Source organism: Tetrao urogallus, assembly GCF_951394365.1.
Source record: "Tetrao urogallus genome assembly, chromosome: Z".
Classification (NCBI taxonomy): Eukaryota; Metazoa; Chordata; class Aves; order Galliformes; family Phasianidae; genus Tetrao; species Tetrao urogallus.
In genome coordinates this window covers 15,870,348-15,892,884 of record NC_136816.1, presented here as the reverse complement: position 1 = coordinate 15,892,884, position 22,537 = coordinate 15,870,348, and the positions used below count along the sequence as shown (strand labels likewise).

The following is a 22,537-nucleotide window of genomic DNA, read 5'->3' as shown; positions in this document are numbered from 1 at the left end:
TTCCAGACAAGGAAATTTCTTTGTTGATTAGTTATTTAAGACCAGCAACAATAACTATGCTGGAAAGAAAGGTGCTTTGAGAGGATTACACAGAGCTAGTTCTCAACAGCACCAAGCCGCGAGCAGCAAATTAAAGTACTTCATTGCATGTAACCAAATTGGCTGGTTGAAATGCTAATTACCTTTCAGCAAAGCTAAAGACAGACAGGGGACCCTGTGCTTCAGAGAATGACATGCATTTTTTATCCTACTTCTGCATCATTGTCTTGCTAGGAATTATTCAAAATCTATTCTTAAAGATAGCACTTTTCCTAACCTTTAAAAATGTGGGAAATTTCCAAAGCTCCAGCCAATTCTTCAGATCTGTTGGTCTGCCAAACCCATAACAGATGGCTGAATTAAGGCCATGTTAAATCCTTAATGAAGCTAAGCTTGAAACCACTCACGGCTGTAACATATTGGACCAGTCCATGATAAGTGACTGACGAGAATAAAGTTTCTTCAGCAATCTAGACATGAATCTCGTAGTTATACTCTAATAAAGTTAGAGTAGATACAAATTGAGATAACCAAACCAATATCTTGGTGTATGTATATAAATATTTGTTATGATATTCTGGAGGAAATTCTGTGTTCAACTTGCTTCAAAATCTACAATCACAGAAATGCAATGAACATGGAAAGCATCATGCATATTGCTTAGTTTAGCCTGTCAGATAAGCCTGCTTAAATAAGTACAACTTTATCCTACGAATAATGCTAGTTGGGATTTACAAATTATCTCAGTAAAACCAATTTAATCTAATTTCATAGGAAATATTAATAAGCCAAAGTATGAAACTCTGGCTTCCATGTTTTTAATATATTTCACAACTCTTGGATTCCAGATTCTTTCTGCAAAATGCCACAAATGTTCATATATGGAGAGAACTTCAAAATCTTTATGCACGTATTTTCCAGTGGGGTTATTCACTTAAAGAGTGATAGAGGCAAGTGAGGCTTTGCAGACACAATAACATCTTTCAGAGTAATAAAAGGTAACAGTGGATCCAGCTGGAATAAGACAAATGTCAGGTAACATTGATTCCTTCTGTCGATCCTTATGTTCTAGTAAACAATAATATTGTTCTTGTTTAGGCAGACAGAGTAGCTGAATTTCTGTAACTATGACTAATACATACAATTGGCAGCAATAGTCCAGAAAGTTTAAATTTGATGATTGAGATGTTGTATAGCATTTGAGTTTTAATGCATTATGCCAATGAGGAAAAGTATTACATTACAGTCATATCAAACAATGACTTATACCTAAATCTGCGGAGCTGAAATGCAAGCAATTTATACAAATGAGTAAAACCAAACAGTAGGATTACACATGTAAAAATAGCTATGTACATGATTATACCTCTGGAAGGTCAAGGCCCAGTATTCCTAGAGCAGAAAAGAATTTCAGCATGATTCTATCTTTCCTTGCTCATCTGTTTTTAGAGAACAACTTACACATTGATTCAATATAAAGTACAGCTATAGAAAAGGCTGGTGAATTTATCAGTTCATCATTAAGCCAAAAAAAAAAAAAAAAAAGGAAAAGAAAAAAAAAAAAAAGCCCCCAAAAACAGAGCAGGGGTAACCAGCAATAAAAGAAAGCTAAAGGCGTTGGACATCCTTTCTCTAATAACATCAAGAGTTGGATATTTAGGAGGATAACAAACTCAAGATGGAGCAAAAACAAATCTTAGTTCTCCTTCTTTTTGAACTATCATGCAAGAATGTGCTTTTCCACTGAGTTTTCAAAGAAGTGTCCTAAAACTAAAGCCTTCTAAGCTTACAGGTAATAACTATGAAGTACTCTTAGAAAATGCTACACTTAACAATCACTTCATCTTTATCACATTGTAATTCTGACCAACTATTGCATTTGGGTAACAAATCACTTTTTATAGGTCACTTGTGGGTCATAAAAATTTTTCTCCCAAATTGTTTGTGTCTCATGACTGAGATCCTTACACTTCTCTGTAGCTGTATTTTTCTTTAGTACTATACTTTAGAGATAAATGCTTTCATAACTTTTGCAGTAATTCAGCATAAGTCACTGAAACACTCAGGTGTTTTAAAGACTAGCATCTGCAGACTTGAGCACTCTTGCGCACGCATTTACATTTCTTTAATGTAAAGCCAAAAGCAAATTGAAAAGTGAAAGCCAAAGCGTGCACATAACTTAATTCTGTGCACAAGTTTTAATAACAAGGTATGTTTTAGACTTCACTGACTTCATTCTGAAACTTTCACTTAAGTGAAGCTCAAAGTAAATTCCAGGGGAAGAATACCACAGTACGTTTAGTTGTTATAATGATCATTCTCATTCAAGAGTATCACTTTTTTAAGGTTCATCTGGTAATATTTTTCAGCCTTAAAAATGCTGGCAGCAAAATAAACTGTCCAGGAAAAATTCTCACAAAAGCAAGTATCATTTTTTTCCCTGCTGTTTTCCATGTAAGCAGGATACAGACCAACTGTAAGATAGTAAGCATGTGCTCTATTATTGATGCTAACTAGTTAACTTATTAGTTCACAAATTTGGTAAACACCACTGATTTTTTCAAGCAAACTACTAAAACAAAAAAGTGCATGTAAGAAATCAGTAATAACATTAATAATAGTGACAATACTAGCTTAGAAATAATTATACTTAGAAATCAAAACTTGTGCATTCTTGAAATACATTAGCTGTTACATTATCAACCATTTGGCCATTTCAATTCTGAACAGAGTACTCTACAAATTATTTTATTTCCTTGGGAATCTGCTTGCTCTTTTCATATGGAAGTCATGAAGATTCTTAAAGGGAAAAAGCTTGTTATAGGCTTCTGGGACAGACAGGCTATTTCCTAAATACATCACATTCTACTTCCACTTCCTAAACTGATCTCATGGGAGATTCTCAAAATGTCCATTTTTTAATTGAAAGACACATTCTAGAAGATAGGTGCAAAGTGCAAAAACAACCAAAGAGAAAACAAACGAACAAACAAAAACCTAAAACTTCTGGATTCTATATAGAGAAAAAGATTTTTAAAAAACTTACATGTTGTTTCACATCAATACTATAAAGCAATTATAGGCTCATTATAAAACAATTACAGATGTTTGGCAAACAGTTCTGTGTACATTTGATCTTAACTTTATCTGGGTTAGCCAGAGCAAATCATGCAACATTTAAAATGGAATGGCATATCAAAAGCCACAAGCGTAAGACTTCCAGTTGTAACCACTAACCTGTTTACAACTCACTTCTTATCTGATGATAATTCTGAAAATTCATTCTTTAATTCACTTATGCAAAACACAGTGCACGTACAGCTCCCCCACCTACTTTATTTCACATAATTAAAACACCTAAAGCTTCATGCATATTCGAATTAAAAACTGCCAGTTAGAGCATTTCAGGCTGAGGTGCATCTTGACATCTTGCCCTGAGAATAGTATTTTCCACTGGAAGGACTGTAGTCTCCTCTTGCCCTTCTCTACAAAGCAGAAAGAGGAGCTGCTGGAACAACAGAAACCTTAGCACGCTCCCTATGCAGTGGCCACTCGTGGGTAAGCAGCACGCTTGCTATCTGTTGCTGGCTAAACCTGTCTCTGCTGCAACAGGTGCTGCTGGCAGAACTCTAGAGCTGGGAAGTGCAGGTCTCTGCCACTCGTACAGGATGCTTCCAAGCCGACTGCCACCTCAAACGAGAAAAATAGAGACGACAAACCTACCTAGACCCGGGGACATGGACATCTGCGTCTTCTAGACTCAGCGAGCTGCCTGCACACACTCGCTGTCACTCATGCATTATGCACTCCGTCTACTACTCCTCCCTCCTGTCTGCGCAGAGTACAGCACTCTCCTCCCTCCTCCGGCTCCTGCTGCCTTTACGCTGCTGTGGAGATAAAAGGGGGTGGGATGGAAGAGGACAACATTTTTCAAACCCCAACAATTGCCCCTGTGCCGCTGTACTTCAGAGCCAGCCTCCCAGTTGCCGCCTTGTTTGTCTCTCCGCTGAGTTAGGACTGCACTGTTCTATTACTGAAGGTAGCAAACTGCCAGGTGTTGCCTGAAGGATGACAGATTTTGGATTCAAGGCCTTGGACAAGCAGCCGATCACAATCCAGTGCTGGGCAGGGATGTAAAATCTCCATCCCTAGATCAGTTACTTTGGATTCGGTAATTTCACTAGTGTCTAATTCCTGTTTTATGGTTACCTCCACCCCACACAAATCCTGAGCCACACTTGTACCTCAAAACACAGGCAGCAACCAGGCTTTGCCAGTGTTTGCCCCCAGATTCTACAACTCTCCTATTTTATGGTAAACAAGCTATGAAAATTCCTACTTTTCCAGAAAACATTGCATCTAAGCCCCAAAACACTGAAAATACTGAATTCTGATGAAAACTCACTCACTTAGTCCCATTTACATGATCTTTACCCTATTTCCAGAGGTAATGAATGAGATAGCAACTAGCTCTTAAAAAAGTGGAAGTGCTACTGCAAACTAGGGCAGCAGCAACAGCAGAGGCATGATTTCATGTAGGCCGAATCTCATTAGATGCACGAATGCTCCCAACACTCCCTTCTTCTCACGTACAAATTGAAACCACTCCATCAAATTTGTAAAAAGTCATTGATTCTAACTCCAATGAAATCTAACTCCCCAAACATTCTCAATTTATAGCACTACACAACCACATATTAAATACTTTGAGTTTTCTAGATCCTATCTTTTTTTCTGGTCCCAAATCTTTGTACTTTTATCAAAATTGCACTCCTAAGTAACCAGAAAGGTCATGGCTCTGTCACAACATGATGCAAAAGCAGTGTAAAAATATGCACCTACTGTGTGAATATTGTCAGGTGCACTTTTTTAAAACCATGTTTCTCATTAGTATTGAATGAACAAAAGCTAACGTAAAATCCTTTTCTAATATTAGAATTTTAGTATTTAGAAATAAAACCAAGCATAACTCCAGCACAATTTTAGATATTAATGCTCAAAGCTTTATTTCTGAGATAGCATATTTAGGGACATAGACAGGACAGAATTCTGCTCTGAATGAAAACTGAATGATATTTGCAATATTTGCTACAGTTTTTTGAGAATTCTTACATTTCAAATGAGCTTTCTTTGGTGTTTTTAGTTCATGGAGTATATGGAAAAAAATTATCACAGTGATACACAGAAAGGACTATACAGTGCTAGCAGAGAATCTGCTAAGGTTAATATTAACTTTGCAAAGAAGAAATACAGTAGAGAAGTTAAAAAGAAAAAGCAAAAACAATGGCAAAATGACATGATTTTAAACACTGCACATCTGATAGCATTAGTTTAGTGACTGACTACACCAGTACTGCATAGAGCTGCATGATTCACAATTCAGGAATAATGGAAGTAAATTGCAAAAGACAAAGAAGATGCTAGAGAGTGATGAGAGGTTTGAAAAATTACTTAGCAAAACAACAAAGATCTTAAGTATTTAACTTACAAAACCAAAATAAATGCTTAAAGGTATAAAGCATTCCACTCAAAGTCAGCTTTCTAGTCTCACCTAGCCACACAGTAGGATAGAATGAACTGCCTCCAAGAGGTGCTTGTTTATCTCCATTTCCTAAGCAGGGAGTGTAGATGACTATCTTAGATTAGATGCTGTGTGTCTTAGAGTTCTGTGATAATATGTAAATATTAAATAAGATGAATCTCTGGACTTACTCTGTATACAAATAAGCATGGATAGAGAAAGATCTTCAGTGCATAATAAGATAAAGGTGTAGACGATTTGATACACAGAAGCAAAACTGGATATTAACACTAGGAATAATTTTGAACTGTTTCTGTATTTGAATTGTTCTGTAATGTTATTTCAGTCTAAATTATTTCTCATTTTTCCCGTTTTCATACAGTTTTTCTGGGAAGAGAAGAGACCCTACATTTGGTTTGGCTCCCACCAGCAGGTAGTTATCACACTGCCCAGTATCAGAGAGATTGATTTAATAGCACCCAGTCCTCAATCACAGTAAACCAATGCATATTAAACATTGCTAATTATTGAGAAAGAAAACAAAGGAAGTGCCTGAGACCCCTCTAATTCACATGGATAGTTTCACAGTAATTTACACACGACTCTGAACAAAACTGCGTTCTGATCTGAAATGACTGTAGCTTTTATTATTCTCTCCCACTCAATTTGCAGTACTCTGCATTTTCATTAGATCCCTAAGGATTTCCTGATTACTTTTTTATTTTCACTGTACCACTCCAGAGACTTACGATTCCCTTTGTTATCTACAAGCGTAAGACAGAGCTCCCATGGGATTTTGTCAATGGTGTTCCTCAGCCAGCCGGAAGGTTATTGATGATTGACATGGGACACTCCACACGCACTTTTAACAACTCAGCATGCTGCCCACGCAGTGCTCTCACCCCTTACAAATGTCAGGAATGAACAATTGGGCCTGGTACCGGGCCTACAATAGATCTGGCATCGCAAAGAACAATTTCTTCAGGTCAGCCTTAACTCCTCTTTTCAATAAAAGCAGTAAATAAGGTGTTTTAAGTACACCCCTTGATTCTTTATTTGTTTGCATTTCCTTTGATTTGAATTCATTAAAAGTCTGCATGGTAGAAATGGCTCTGCTGTGGGTAAACTAATATTGAAAGCAGTGGCAATAGAATCAATAGACTCCAGTTTGTTTGTTTGTTTTGAAATCTTGCCTTTTCCCTTCACTGGCATCATCTGAAAGGAAAGATCAGTCGAGAGGGAGTTAAAAGAAAAAAAACAAATTCCTGAGAAGGAAAAGAGGAGTTAAAGGAGCAAGAAGAAAAACAAAACAAAACAAAACAAAACAAAACAAAGGGCTTCAGAAGAGAATATTTTCCCTTCTTTACATTTTTGCTTTGATTTATAAAGCAGATGTCTGTGTTGCATGAATATGAAGGCTATTTGGTTTTCAATCACAGCACTGTAATCTTTATATACTACAAGAAAGTAAAAGTAAGTGCTAATAATAGAATTTGCTGACTCTCTCTCAAATGCTATAAAATTGAGTTTTCTTTCATGCCTCTAAACTTTTAAAAATTATCACACTTTTTAAAAAAGTTTTTTTTGTCACTTGAGTGAGGGAGGACTCCAAGCTTCCAAATTCTGGGCTAAACACCTATTTGTATACAAGTAGCAAACAAGGAATTGCTGAGAGTTTTGAAACATCAGTCCTGCATAGACATTTTCTGGTACTTCAGCCAAAGCGGACTGAAGTGCTCAGAATGAGGAACATTAAACATATGCATAGCAATTTCATAAGATCAGTTTGTAAGTAAAATATATCAGACATAAGCTAACTCTATTTCTTGACTGTTTATTAATGAATCGCTTCAAAAATGCCTAACAGCATCAGGCTTCGGACCACTGTTGCACAGCAGTTTATGATAATACTAGTTTTCTGTTTTCCAAAATTTAAAATGAGCTTTCTGATCATGTTCCTGTTGTCATCTAGTTGCACTCTCTGAAGGGTACTACTCCCACTTTGAGGAAATGCACCGCCTTGTTCAGGTATCACTTGACATCTGCTGAGTAGTACCAGGCACTTGCACAGCTCTCCTTCCTGAACTGCTGCATGTCCTTCTTCATGGGCTTCATGAATGCTTTAACATTAAAATCTGTAATTTAATGAAAAGCTTCTGGATGAATAAACAGATATTTAGAAGAACACCATGCTGACAAATCCAAACAGTACTACAACCTGAGGAGACTGTATGACAAAGATAGAGGACAACACTTCTCAGTAGTTTTTGTATGGCTGCTATGCAGATAGGTATAGATAAATTTGAGTTTTGATTCAGGATTTTTTTTAGACATCCAGTATTTAAGGTAATGGAAAATGAGAATGTCTAATTAGATAATTCCATCTGTTGAATGGCAATAACATGTAACAGAATATTGGCAGGGAGCCATTTAATCAACATCTGCCTCTGACATAATAAAATAGGAGGCATTACTTTCAGAGCAGCACTCATTCATATACATAGATAGAGAGATAGATAGATAGAGAGATTTCTAATGAAAGAAAAGCAGATGTTCCCTGGCATCGGTTCATGGGGATTTAGTATATTTTAACACACATTGCATCCATTCACATAACTGTGACCATTTATTATTGAACTTAGCTAACCAAAAAAAAAAAAGGAAAAAAAAAAACAAACAAACAGATTTCTACAGAAATGCTAATATAAATCTGTTCATGCCTAAAAACCTGAACAATTCATGAGAAAGTAACTCCTGTTTCAAATTAAAACAGCCCAGATTTTGTTGATCAAGTTGCAGCATGCAATTCTGACACAATTTATGTCATAACACAAAAAGAATGCCATCTCTGAAGAGATGGTTTAGGTCAAAAACAAAGTTCCAAAATTTCTTTCAAACCCCAGTGGGGGACTTACTGGCCTGAAGGTGGTCGCACAGAGAAACATCGAGATGAAAACTTGGCAAGAACTGTCTGCCTGTTTCTCTTGTGCAGTTATTATTGCTAAATAAAGTTGTTTAGATTGTTTCTTCCAATCCAGTGTGTCCACCTCTTCATTTGAAGCATGCCTTGGACAACATAGATAGTATGCAACATGTCAGAAGCTGTCCCAGAAAACATCCATCACAACGCTGAAAAAACAGCTTCAGAGGCACATCAAGCACTAGACTGAAGTTTAGAAAGAATCTAACCAAAATGGCATTGCTCTGAAACGTAACAAAAGTGTTAAAAACTCTTCATTTCAAAGTCCTCCAAAAGTTTGTCAGACACATTGAGAAAAAGCAAAAAGGCTCCAAACTACTGAATTATTTTCCCAGTTCACAGATATGTATTTTGTTTTCTTCCTTTCAAATAATGAAAAAACAAAACAAAACAAACAAAACAAAACAAAAAACCATACTTGGAAGCAGAGATAATTTATGTTTTTCAACTTAAGAGCTGACCTTTTGAAATTCTTTATGTAAACTGTTTACATTTTGCAGATTTGCTTATTTTCCCCTCTTGAGATAAAAAGATATTACTTGAGTAAGCACGCAGCTTAAGTACCCAGCATAAATGTAAGCTTCCAGTGGGAAGCAGTGAGACCAGCATTTCTGTCCCAGAAATAACTGTACTCCACCTCTACTTTCTTGGCTGCAGGAAGTCATGGCATCCAACTGGCTGTGGAACTCTACAAAGGAACGCTCCAGTGACTCAGCATCCTGAAGCTGACACTGATCCTGGGGACTCTCAGGCACGTAGAAGACAGAACCATACTAACTGGTAATGCAGAAGGTAATACACACTCTTTTCAGAGTAGGTTGTCAAGGGAAAAAGATGCAAGGCCTCTCCTTACGCCTTCTTCAGTTTTATTCAGACTTTGTGCTGAACAACATCTAAAGCTTTCAGTATTTCTTTTAACACTGTGATGCGTGAATCTACAACAATGTTAAGCTAATGAAACACATGTATGCCATTACTACTTACTCATTTTCCTAAATATTAAAGCTCCGAATTGATTTCTATGTTATCAGCCTCATCCCTGTGACACGTGAAATTTGAGTACAATAGATGCAAGGAGATGGAAAAGCAAAAATCTTAATTATGGTACACTGGAAAGCACACCTAAAACAAGTGCAGGGAAATTCCATATATCTTTTGGTCATCATAGGTACTGCAGAAGCCTATGTTCATACAGTAACATTACTGAACACAAAATATTCCTAAAAAAGTGTAAACCATTTAACACTGTTATGAAACACACCCTCACATGGCCTTTTAAATTATGCTATTACAAATAAAAAGTTAGAAGTTGCTCCAAAAAGTAAGAAAATGGTTCCAGGAGAACTGAGGAGAGAGCAGTGAAATTAATGGTTAAGGTAAAGAGTATAAATCAATAAAGACCATATTGTTTAAAATCTGTGTAAGATCAGCAAGCTTGATCTTTTAAAGTTGTTTCCAGTTTGTGCCCACCATGTGTGGTGCTTCCCTGTGGTTTGTTATTTTACTTCAATGGCAGAGGGAGGAAACCAACAAAGCTCAGTAACCATACTGCATAGCACAATGTAACCATGGAAGCATTTGTCCACTTGTCAGAGCCTCCCCAGAAGGACCCAGCCATTCATTTCATTGAATCAATATTGAAGCTTTTAAGATTTATTACTAGAGGGTGGAGGAAAACTAATAAAACAAATTCCTTGTTGCTTCCCATTAAATACATCTTGTCATAGTAGGCTTAGTAATACCTTGTAAACATTTTACTGATGTTGTGTGGGCTACGCTACTGCCTCTCTTACGGAGGGATTACCCCTGATGTATTTGCATTAACATGTCTGATACTCACTCAAAGAACTTAAAGCTTTTTGATGCATTCTGCTGTCCTGCATAGAAGCTGAATTGAATGCAAACACAAAAGCTGCAAGAGAACAGGGGTGAAGGGAATCTTTTTTTTTAAATTCATGAAAATGCCCCTGATAAAGTGTTTCTATGTCTATTAGATCACTCTCCTATTTATTCCATAAATGGGACATTTGTAACCACACCTTAAACGCTTAAAAAAGTTTAATGGGACGATTTATTTCAGTAGCATTTTCACCAGAGTAGATAAAATATAATAAAATTATATTAAATTTGCATCGATTGTTATTTAATATGACTGAAAAACATAGGCAAATACAAAAACCAGCATGTTTTATCTGAAAAGCACAACCATTTAATAAGCTACATACTAATGAATCCCTAGAATACAAATCGCTGGAGCACATCATCATACATTTTACTTTTTATCAGTTTTACAGTAAAACAGCAAAATAAAAGCAAAACTTTTTTTAGTAGCTTATTTAGATACATACAGATGAGAGATTTTCGTAGGGAAAATTCAGCTGATTTCTGTACCTTTCATTTCAGGTATTCAAAAATGCCTAACTATGCAAACCGTTGGCTACCTGCTGTTTCTTAATATCTCCTGAAATGTTATGGGAAGATTTAAGACTATTCCACCTATCAGAAAGACAAAGCAGACCGCCCCAGCAATGGAGTGTCAGGCAGACTGACAGCAAATCTAGCCAAAATAACATAAAGGGTAATCCAAGATTTCACTTCTAAAAAGGTAAAGAAAGGAAAAAAAGGAAAAAAACAACAACAAGAAAAAAACAAAGAGCACAATTTAGCTAAATTCATATTCTTGAATGATAAATAATAAGATAAATTCAGATTCTTGAATGGATAGTTGGAGGATTTGTCTTTTAACACTTTGCTGTGTGGTACAGTCATAGAGCAATGCTAGTAGTGCAGTGCTGATAAATTGATCCAAAATTAGCTGGTAGGCCTCAAGAAGTAGTCTAAGTCTAAGAAATTAGCAACAAAATATAAATTGCATTTTAAAGAAATGAAAATATTTCTATTTACACTGTTCAGCAAGGAACACAGATAGATTTGCTGTTGCTCAACACTTTCCCCATCTTAAACTAAAAATTACAACTGGATGTTTGTGACATCAATATTACCAGGAAGGAAATACCAGCGGTACCAAAACGGCTTACTTGGTAAGCTGCTCCCACAAAAACAGTCATGTTAACAATACTGAATATTTTCAAAACCAAAATGGAGTTTATACCTTCCTTACCAATGGTCTTCTGGACCGTTTTCCTCTGCAGAACCTGAATAGAGGAGAAGCAGCTCACCTTACACATCCAGGGCAGTGCTCTGGGTGTGACACAATATTAGCGTCATCTTCAGACATACCAACAGAAAACTAGTGACCACAGCTATAGGAGGACAGGGTAGGGAACTGTTTACCTTTTCACACGGTATTCTTGAGAAGAACATTGGAACTGCCTAAGTTCTGGTGTCCATACTTTAGAAATGACACTGAAACTCAAAAAGGAGAGGATGCAAGCAAACCACATTCCTAAAAACTGAGAGCTAAAGAAAACAGAGAGAAAAAGTTAACAATTTCATAATGTGTAATTGATTTTAAAAAATAGGAAGGGAAGATTTGATTACAGTGTAAAAATTCCATCAGAGAAGAAACAAGCTGAGCACTGAACTTTCTTACTCAAGGGAGTGTTACCAAAAGCTACTTAACTGGAGATTCATAGAGCTAAAATTGGAACTAATCTATGACAATCTTCAAAGAAAAATGTACAAGTTGTCATGCTACAGAAGATCTTATGCATTGTTACAGGGATATACGAGTAGGAATTCAGAATTTTATAGAAAAATCTGCCTATGAATAATATGAAATAATTTTTCTAAGGTCTACAGACCCTTTTTGCCTACTGCCTTCACTGCTACTGGTCTGTCTGGTTTCATCGGAAGATTTTCTTATTCAGAAGGTACCTAAGATGTAAATTACTTGCAAGTAAGTTCTTTACAGATTTTATGAAAAACAAGCATCAGACAGCCAATGCACTCAATTTCACTGGTTGTGAAATGGAAGGTACACAGAGTATTTCTACAATGAATACATACTTAATTTAAAAAGGATTAAAAAGTAATGAATTGCAGTCAAGTAAATGAAGGGAAGCAAATAAATTCAAATAAATGAAATATGAAATCAGGAAATAACAGGCCTAATAAGGTATTGTTAATTATCATTTATTGTCATTAAAATCCTATTAATGCTAATCAAATTTTGTATTTGTACTTCCAGTTACTTCCATGTGAAATTGTCCAAAACCAGTTGATCAATTAGGGCTTATGCAAATTTTGAGAATCAAGGCTTGAATCATGGTACTCACAGTTAGATACATATAGGCTAATATTTCCAATGGATAACAAACTCGTCTGCAAATGTCTGCAAATCTAGCTTTATTTAATCCTGGCATAACTCTGTAGTTCTTAAACAGTTGCTCTCCTTCCACTTTGCACATCTCACAGCCAGACACTCCCTAGGAAGGCACTTCAGTGACTCCACTGGAGCTGCAGATCTCCACTGACACAGCTGCATCCTACAGCTTCAGTACCACTAAGTGCCACAGAGGGAAGCAGAGACAGACGAAGTTATTCGAATCGTTGAGTTAATCTTTTGGTGATTCGTAGCTTATATTTTCAATCAAGTAATTAAAGAATACATTTAGATATTGGTCATCTAAATGTCAATCGAGCCCTGTCGCTGTGAATGGAAGTGATACGAAGACTCATGAAAACTGCTGTGGGACATAACTATATGAAATTTCCAGACAGATTTTTTTTTTCTTTTTTAATGTGACTTAAAAGCCACATTACCCTTCTAACATCTTCTTTATAAGTTCTTTTTATTATTTTCTTAGGATATGTCTACGTGAATACCTACATTCCTGACTGTGATTAAGACACACTAGACATAGCATGACCAAGGGGAATGTGGTGGAGATCCCTGCCTCTGCTCTTGGAATGCCATGGAGTGATTAACATTGACCCCGCTGCTCATTGAGAATGCACTATTAGGATATGCAAAGTAACTTTACATGGGGATGGAGAAAAGCGGAATTCCTATTAGCATTCATGGGAGCTATGCAGCTACAGTCTTGTTCATCAAGTTTGGAATATACCCTTTTGTTATTGATGGGAAAATGTCACTAGTTACAAATGGTTACACACAGGGGTGTAGCAAGGTCAAAGCAAACTCCAGTACTTTCTTTCCCCCTCTGAGACAGAGTGCTACTTCAGCAGTTCTATTTTGACCTGGTGGTATACCTCCACAGATAAAAGAAATGGTGAAATTCCCCACCCTGACCTTTTCTGTAGCTCCACCACCCAAAGATTAAAGAAAATCTCCAGAAGGATATGCCATGAATGGCGTATGAAGGAATGCCCATCAAACACTGCTGTAGGCATCACTGGGTATGACGCCTGCCTTCAGACTGCTCCAGGTCCACCCACAGCTCCGGCAGGTCTCATAATGCAGTCTTTCAGCAGCATGAATAGGGGTTGAGTCATCAGTTTCCCAGCTACAGACAACTACAGTCACTTCATCTCTGCTCCTGAAAGCTTCCTTTAAACAACACAAAACAAGTTGGTGCCATAGATATCCTATGCCAGATGTGGCACGGCACCTCTCAATAGATGGAATTCTCATTCACTTTGTTATAATTACTTCTTAGCAGCTTGAGATCCCAAAAGAAAGCTTAGGGCTGATGGGAAATTAATTAAATCTTGTTACCTTCAGTAATGCATATCGCTCTTTCTGGAAATACAGCAGAAACACTGGTGAAAAATCCAACCAACAAGGGCTATTCCAAAAGTAATGCCTCCTGTTTTGTTATGTTGGCTCACAATGTCAGAGGCAGATGCTGGTGGTACAGCAGTAGAGGCTGAACCTCCCATCCATATCCCACTACATGTTATTGCCATGTGACAGATGGTAGCTGAGGGGCAGTCTGACAGAATGGTGTGTGACATGAAAGTGCATATGGAGTGGGTGCTGCATTTCAGCAGTGGTGTCAGCAATATGAAAGACAAGCTATGCTGCAGATGGCCATACGGATTTTTTTATGAGCACAGCATTCATGCCCTCGTCCATGACTGATGGTGATGAATATGTCAAAAAATAGCCTTGTAGCTGAGAATGTGCTCTATCAGTGTTACTTTGCTCTTTGTTGTAGTTTCCATGGAAATAAACAGAAAGCATTACTTTCAGAAAACTATCTGCTCAGAAATAGAAACATTCTAGCACCTCTGATAGCATATTCAAGCATTTGCCATGTAATCTGGCAATTCAAGCTAGTCGTTGTATAGAAGCTTCTATGTTGGGTTGCGTCTAAGGTGTTCGGAGCAGCTGTGTTAATTAGCAAAAGCTGTGCATCTGACCCATGGTAAAAACAGACAGCTTATTTCCGAGCAGGCTCTGATTGGGCAGATGCCTTCAAGTAATTTGTAGCAAAGAAAAAGATCTCTCCTTCAACTTCTGAACTATTTAGAAATATTCCTTTGACACGTAACAAACTTTGTTTTGAGAAGGTAATAGGTTTGGCATCAACAGCAATATTTTCACCAGCACAAAACAACAAAGCCTATAGATTAGCTTCTACCAGCTGAGCTTCCTCTTTAGAAGCTGACAGCTTAGTGCTGCTCTGTGCTTCATCACAAAATGCAACAGTCATAGAATCATTAAGGCTGGAAAAGAGCACTAAGATCACCTAGTCCAACTGTTGGCCCATCCTCACCATGCCCACTAACCATGTCCCTCAGAGCCACATCCATACAGTTCTTGAACACCTCCAGGCCCGGTGACTCCACTGCCCTGGGCAGCCCATCCCAGTGCCCTACCACTCTTTTGGATAACAAATTTTTCTTAATATCCACTCTGAATCTTCCCTGGTGCAACCTCTCATCCTAGCTTATGGCCATCACGTCTCTCAGACCCATCCACTTCAGCCAGCTTTTAGTGCAACCTGCTCCAAATGTAAGTGTTCCCGTTCATTGCAGGGGAGTTAGACTAGGTGGCCTCTAAGGGCCCCCTCCAACTCATATGATTTTATTCTTCCTAGTCCACAAATCAGTACCACCTTAAGGTAAATATTAAATACATATTGATTAAGCCAAAACCAAAACAACTGTGAAACAAAAATGCATTGTACTTTGACAGTCTATTTTACAATGCCTGGAAACGTGGCTCAAGTCTTAGAATCATAGAATCACTCAGGTTGGAAAAGGTCTCCTCCAGCTTCCGAGTGTGATGCTGCACAGAGAGGCACAACGGTTTAGCGCTCACATCTGCAGTCTGCAAAACTAAAGTCACAAAATAACTCTGCATTTTTCAGTACCAAACATATTTCTGACCTCTTTGTGTAAGAAAGTCTGAAGTTATGTAAAATAATAATCATAAATAAAACCAAAACCACACAAAACAACAAACTCCTCAGCTGTAGCCCCAGGCTGGCATCAGGGCTGCCAGCTGCTGTGTGGAGCGTCTACTGACTCCTGCTGTGGGGGAACACACCCTTGCAGGGCCTGAAGAAACTTCCCCCAGCCCAACCCTGCTTGCTAGGAAGTTTTCTTTTTGTTTCCTACTGTTCTTACCACTTCCTTCTCTCTAGCAACAGATTTCTTTCGTTTAAAAGTGAAAAAAGAAACCCAAACGGTATTAAGAATAGTGAATTTACAGTTTCTTGTGAAAGAAATACGTCAGCACGGGCTGAACACGGTATTTCTTCAGGGACAAAACGTGACTGGGTGATGCTAAATGCACGGCAACTTCTGCAAAAGCAATACGCAGCAAGAGCCAGGCGGGAACACAACGCCGCCGCACTCTGGAAACAGGGCGCACAAGGGTTCCTCCGAAGAGCTCTTACTGCCACAAACGCAGCAGCTTCCAGCCCGAGCAGCTACCGCAGCCCTGGCCGCACAGGCGCGGCGCACCGTACCGCAGCGCGGCGCACCGCAGCGCAAAGCCGCCCCACGCTGCCCCGCTCGGCTGCCTCCCTCCGGCGGCGGCGCTGAGCGCTGCCCCGGGGCGGGGCCATCGTGAGGACGTGGCGGCCATGCGGAGCGACGGCGGGATCGGGGCAGGTGTGGGCGGTGCTGGGTACGGCTCCCGGCCGCTTCCGGGGAGGGGCGGGCAGAGGGGCCGGGTCTCACGTCCCCGGAGCGAGGGGGGGGTCGCGGCCGGGCCTGCGTCTCCGCTGGGGCCGGCGGCCCCGCTGAGGGTGCCACGTCTGCCGCCCGCCCCGCACAGCCGCACTGGGAGCATGGCCGGGAGAGGCCCGGGATGCAGCTTGCAGCTGCCGGCAGGAACGCAGCCGTCCGGCGGCGGCCACCTCTACGCCGGGGAGAGCGAGGGGCTCGAGGAGGAGGGCGAGGTGTTTGAGCTGCGGCCGCGAGGCAGGGAGAAGGTGCGGCGGAGCACGTCGAGGGACAGGCTGGACGGTATCATCCTGCTGACGAAGGACATCCAGGAAGGGGACACGCTGAACGCGATCGCGCTGCAGTACTGCTGCTCGGTGAGTCCGCGCTGGCCGGCTCTGCTCGGCGCCTGCAGCCGTGCGCGTTGCGCTGCCGCAGAGCGCCCTGCTGCGCGGGGCCGAGCGCTGTGCATGGCCTTCTGCATCTCTGCTTCTCGCTGGGCGGCGTTCGGAGAGCCTGGTGGGTGCCCTTCCCGTCGCTGCCCGTGCCTGCATGGTGCTGGCCGAGGCCGGGACCTCTGCTGCGGTGTAGGAAGTCAGCTGTGCCAGCTCCTAGCCCTGCAGCTCTACGAAGGTCAGAGGTAGACTTAAGATCTTTGTTTTCTAGAAGTCATGCTGTTATCTAATTCATTAGGCAGTAATAAAATTAGAGCCCTCCTGCCGTGAGCTAATGTACCAGAGTCGCAGTGTAACTTTTTGATAATCGTGACATCGTGGCTTTGGCTTAAATTTAAGTTTCAAGACTCACTGCAATTGGACATTTTGTGCACAGCTGTCTAGACTGACCTCAAGTAAGACATAGCTGGAGGATAACTGGTGTGCACTCTTAGTTCTAGGGAAGGTGCGAGGGGTTCAGGGCTTTAGGTAAAAAGCGTAATTTGCATTGCAGTAGGCTTGCTGAGCACTCAGGTGAATGCTGTGTTTATTTTCTCTTTTATGCCAGTTTGATTTAGTTATACGTAATAAATACACTGTCATAGGAATTGAAATGCTTTACATGTTACAGTGTTACTGCAGGTAGTGGGCATTGATTGATTGTCTCAGATGACTTTTTCTGTCCCAAATCTCTGTTTTAAGTGGAGCAGTTATAAGGAGAAGGGTCTCTAGACCTTGCTCTGAACTTCCTTGTTTTTTGTCTGTAATTTCTTTGCAGATAATGTCCTCCCAGTGAGGACAGGAAGGATCTCTGGTGTTATGCACCTGTAAGAGACAAAATTTCCATATTCTTCTGTGTTCTGTTACAAAAAAGTACTGACTTTAAGTACTTAATTATCATCAGGCTAATTATCTTGAGGTTTGTGACTCTATATTATGCCTTCATGGAACTGGTGTATGAAAATGAAGCTGCTCATTCTCCAAGGGCAGTTAAACCCTTTAACTGAGATTTAAAATGTGAGCCTCTTAAAGAGAAAAACAAGATTCATTTTGAGCAAGAATAGGGAAAGGGAGAACTGACCTGATGAAGATGATGGTGTGCTAAACTAAGCTTTGTTTCTACCTTAGCACCCAAAAGCAGGAATAATATCAAAACTAGTTGTGGTCAGGTGCACTGGATACTTAGAAATTTTAATCTTTACTCAAAAGTTTTGAATTTGACTAAGAAATCATAGCCACTCATTTTACTAGCAAAACTTGATGGCAAAGTACTGTTCATTTAACAGAGATACTTTCCAGTAATAGTTCAATGCACATTAAGTGAAGTTTATGAGTTTCAAAGTCATCATCGCAAGTAAGGGTCCTTCAATAACCTCCTTGCTTTAACTTTGTTCAAGTTTGATCTTTGACCTCTAACTGGTTGGAGGCCACTTGGGTATAAGTTATCCTTTTCCTTCATTAGGGAAGAATTTTTATTTCTCAATTCAGACCTTTTTTGAGAGTTCACGTCTGTGGATCTTTGCTATTTCAACTATTATTTTTTTCTTTCAGGTTGCGGATATCAAGAGAGTTAACAATCTTATCAATGATCAAGACTTTTTTGCTCTGAGGTCTATCAAAATTCCAGTGAAAAAGTTCAGTGTACTGACTGAAACACATGTGTCTCCAAAAGGAAGAACAGTTCTTCGGCCTGCTCACTATTCCCCAGAAGTGCAGGAAGCATTACCTTCTGATAAATTCACTGCTAATGAGACTGCTGGCAACTTCTTAAAGGAAGTGGATCGAGATATAGAAGAAATTGTGAAGTGTAATGATACGAAGAGAGAGAACCTTAATGAAGTGGTTTCTGCCTTAGCAGCCCAACAGGTCTGTTTTGAAACTGATGGTAGAAGTAAAAAATGCAAGGATCCGTACTATGGAGCAGACTGGGGGATAGGGTGGTGGACAGCTGTAGTTATTATGTTGATTATTGGCATAATAACTCCCGTTTTTTATCTTCTGTATTATGAAGTTTTGGTGAAAGCAGATGTCAGTCACCATTCTACAATGGAATCCGCCCACTCCTTTGTCACAGCAGCATCACATCAGAAACAAATAGAAAATGGAAGAAATCCAGCAAGTAGTATAACTGTTGATGGTCAAGGAGACTTCCAGCCTTACAACCGAAAACCCCAGGCAAATGTTATTCATAGACACATAGCATAGCATTAGATGAAACCACAATGCAAAATGCATCTGGAATGCAGGGAAAATACTTAATGATGTATGATTTAACTTTATGGGCAGTGTTCCAGTCTGAGGATATTTCAGTGGGTGATATAATCCTGTAATATGCTTCAAGCAGGAGATTTTGGTGCAAGATCAGGATATGAATTAAGATACAGAATTGTCTTTAAAGCTTTGCACTTTTTTCTGTTTTGATAGGTGTATGTTTTCTAATTAATGACAGAGTAAAAGAAGGTAGTTTGAGCTAACACATAAGGAATTTCACTGCACATTTTACAGCCCTGAAGTGGGCATTTGGGGATATCTATCTTTTAAAATATTTATAGAATGCATAGTACACTTGACATTTTAATATCAAGTTTACAGTTGCCAGTTAAGACTTATGTTCTTAAAATTTTATTTTTCTTATAGAATTCTTAAAACTCAATCATTCTGTAATTAATTGCCACTATGAAGTTCACTTTTTGTTAGAAGTCTTTCACAGAGGCAGTAGCTAATGCTTAAGGTGGAATATTCAAAATTTGTGCCTGTGATCAATCTGTTCTTCAGTACTTTTCAGTGTAGATAGAAGGGTAGCTTGGTTCCTGTTGATGTCATACATGTTGCTACGTATGTCGTATGTTCTTCAGCAGTTGGATCTTTTCTTTAGAACTTCACATACCTCCCCGTGGTATCCTTCAGTTGACCTGACTGGACTGCACTTCTCTTTTGGCCAGCTGTATGTGAAATGAAATAAGTGGAGATGTGTGACACTTCGCTGTGATTGCTTCATTAATCTTTATGGTAATGACTTTTTCTTCCTCCATTTGATCTCAGTGTAAAAGCAACTGATTCTTCAGACAGTGGTTACCACTGGGTTCTGAATGTGCTAATGTTCACTAGCCCATGAATCTGGAATAACAACTTTTTCCTGAAATCTACAAAATTTCAGATGAGATTCAGTGGCTGCTAGCAAGAAACTGACACTGCAGCAGAATAGACCAGTTGCAGCTTCACACTGTTCTCTAGTTGGTATTCTTCAACCACTCTTTTCTTGAATGTTTCATTTGGTTTCATGAACAAACTTATTTTCTACCTTATTTTCTTCTCTGCCTGAAAATGCTGCAGGAGGAAAACAAGCAAAAAAGAACAGGACTTCTCATACAGGAAAAAAAAAAAAAGAGGTTCTTGTGTATTCTGAACATTTTTAAATAAAAACTGATGTATTCCTGTAATCTTTTGTTATATTTGCCTTATGAAGTAAAATGTCTCTGGTCCTGTCTGAAGTAATGTTACCAAAGCTGAAGTTAACTGACTTTAGTCTGACTAAAAAGGGGAGAAATGGAAAAAATATCACTAACTTCAATTTAAACTCTATCATAAACTCTCCAGTGATTGTCTTGACTGTATATACAGTATGAAAAAATCTGACAAAGCAATTATTTTTTTGAATTTTGAGAGGAAGGACTTGTGCCACTATCTGTTGCCCCCCAAAAATGGGGCAAGTATTATTCACCGTGTTCTGAGTGTATGAACATAAATTGGATTAATGTGTGTAGGTTGCTGTGAAAGTAATGCCTCCTACTTATTTTGGTGGAAACTACTGCTTACAAAGAGTGTAATAACACTGCTTGATAAAGTGAATTTTCAGCTACAAAACACTGTTTTTCAACATATTTACTGCTATTAACTGATCTGCAGATGTGAGCAGAGTAGACACCTTTCCATAGTGTGTCAGCTGTGCATGGCTGCCCAGAATGTGGTCTTTCACATTGTTGTTGCTGCTGCTGAAACACTTGACTCACCACCTCACTGTGCTCATAACCACTGTTTGGTCTCCGTAAATGTTCAGCGTGCATCAGTGGGTGCCAGTTATTTTGCCTCTCTGCTACCATCAGTCACACAGTGACCAAAAGTAACAGTATTGATGGGAAGGTTCAACCTTCACTGCTATATCACCAGCATCCTCCTCTGACATCATGGGCTAATGTAAAATAGGAGGCATTACTTAAATTTTATTGAAAGTGTAGCATAAAGCATCAAGGAAAGCATCATATAGTTCAATCTGTGAACAAGTGGCTGTTGAGCACTTCAGTGAAAGTAGTATATCTGGTGACAGTGTGGCTGCTCACAGTTTCCACAGAAGGAGAGGAATTCAAGTCAGTGTGGGCTTCATGTTTCACGTAACACATGGTTTTCAAAAATCTTGTTAAATAATTTTCTTCTCTTGAAAACCATATGCTAATAACACAAGTATGAATGTTCAAGTTCCAGTTCTGGGTAAGGTTTACAAAAATTTGTATTGTGAAATAATATGTGGTGGCTAATGTGATGCAGCTTCTATGGTTAAAGCATTACAAGCAAGTGAACTTAAAAATAGGTGACTTGCACTTGTCCAGATAACAGTTTTGGCATGTTAAAACAAATGAGCCATGTTCCTCCTGGGGCTGGGAACTGCTGCCTAATTTGTCAAGTTTTTTAGTTGAAGCTTATTTGCTGTTTTTCCTCATCATACGTTTTGAAACCTCAACATTTTTAATTCTTTAATTTCATAAGAAACGTTAGCTACTGGGATCATGTAACATTAAGCCTGATTTACCACATGTACCTTAACAGGCAAGTACTAAACTGCCATCACATTCAAAGTGGCCTTACTTTCCACTGCCGTTTCACTTAGCTAACTGTTAACTGTTGGTTTTTTTCCTGTGGTGTTGGAGTTGAGTAGCTCTTTGGTGGATCCCAGGCTTTGGACTTCTAGAATGTTCTGTGCATTACTGTCACTGAGTTGTTGAAAGTGGCATGGTAAGCAGTTTAAAAAAAGAAAAAAAGGGAAAGCAGTTTTGTTGAACAATAGTATACTCTGACCAAGAGTCTGGCATGTTTTTACTGTTATGTAGAGTATTTTATTAGCATGTTTTTAAATCAGAATGTTACTGTTATCAGAAAATATAATGTTGGGAGGAGAATTTATGTTGGACTTAAGTACGAACAACAGCTGGTTTTGCTATTTGCAAGGTGCAGGTATTTTTACTTTTTCCCAGGTCTTTTCCCAAGTACCACATGAGTGGCAATGCATCATATTCTAAATAAAGTAACTCCTCAGTATGAAATTAAAATCTGATATAAAGCTAGTCTTTTAGACTTTATAATATCAAAACAAACTGCATGGTAAATCACATTATAGATTAACTACAACACAGAATTGGTCAGGAAGTAGGTTTGAAATTTAAGTGCATATTGCACTATTGGATCATATAAAATTTTAAATGCTTTAAACCTGTATTTTGGAATATATTGTCACAGATAATTTTTGTA

General features: G+C 38.9%; 2 protein-coding genes across 2 annotated transcripts in view; one reads left to right on the top strand and one right to left on the bottom strand.

Annotated features, from left to right (window-relative positions):
• ADGRV1 (adhesion G protein-coupled receptor V1) overlaps positions 1 to 3,784 on the bottom strand; it is a gene marked incomplete at both ends in the record, with an annotated part of 250,885 nt that extends 247,101 nt beyond the window's left edge. The window contains one exon of the mRNA XM_079548227.1: positions 3,763 to 3,784. Coding sequence (XP_079404353.1) covers positions 3,763 to 3,784 — 22 coding nt within the window. The remainder of the gene's footprint in view (positions 1 to 3,762) is intronic.
• Positions 3,785 to 16,708: 12,924 nt separating this feature from the next.
• LYSMD3 (LysM domain containing 3) lies at positions 16,709 to 19,222 on the top strand (the record flags this gene model as incomplete). Its single annotated transcript, XM_079548226.1, has 2 exons — positions 16,709 to 16,960; positions 18,569 to 19,222. The coding sequence occupies 2 exons, from the start codon at positions 16,709 to 16,711 to the stop codon at positions 19,220 to 19,222; spliced, it is 906 nt and encodes a 301-aa protein (XP_079404352.1).
• Between the last annotated feature and the right edge of the window lie 3,315 nt (positions 19,223 to 22,537).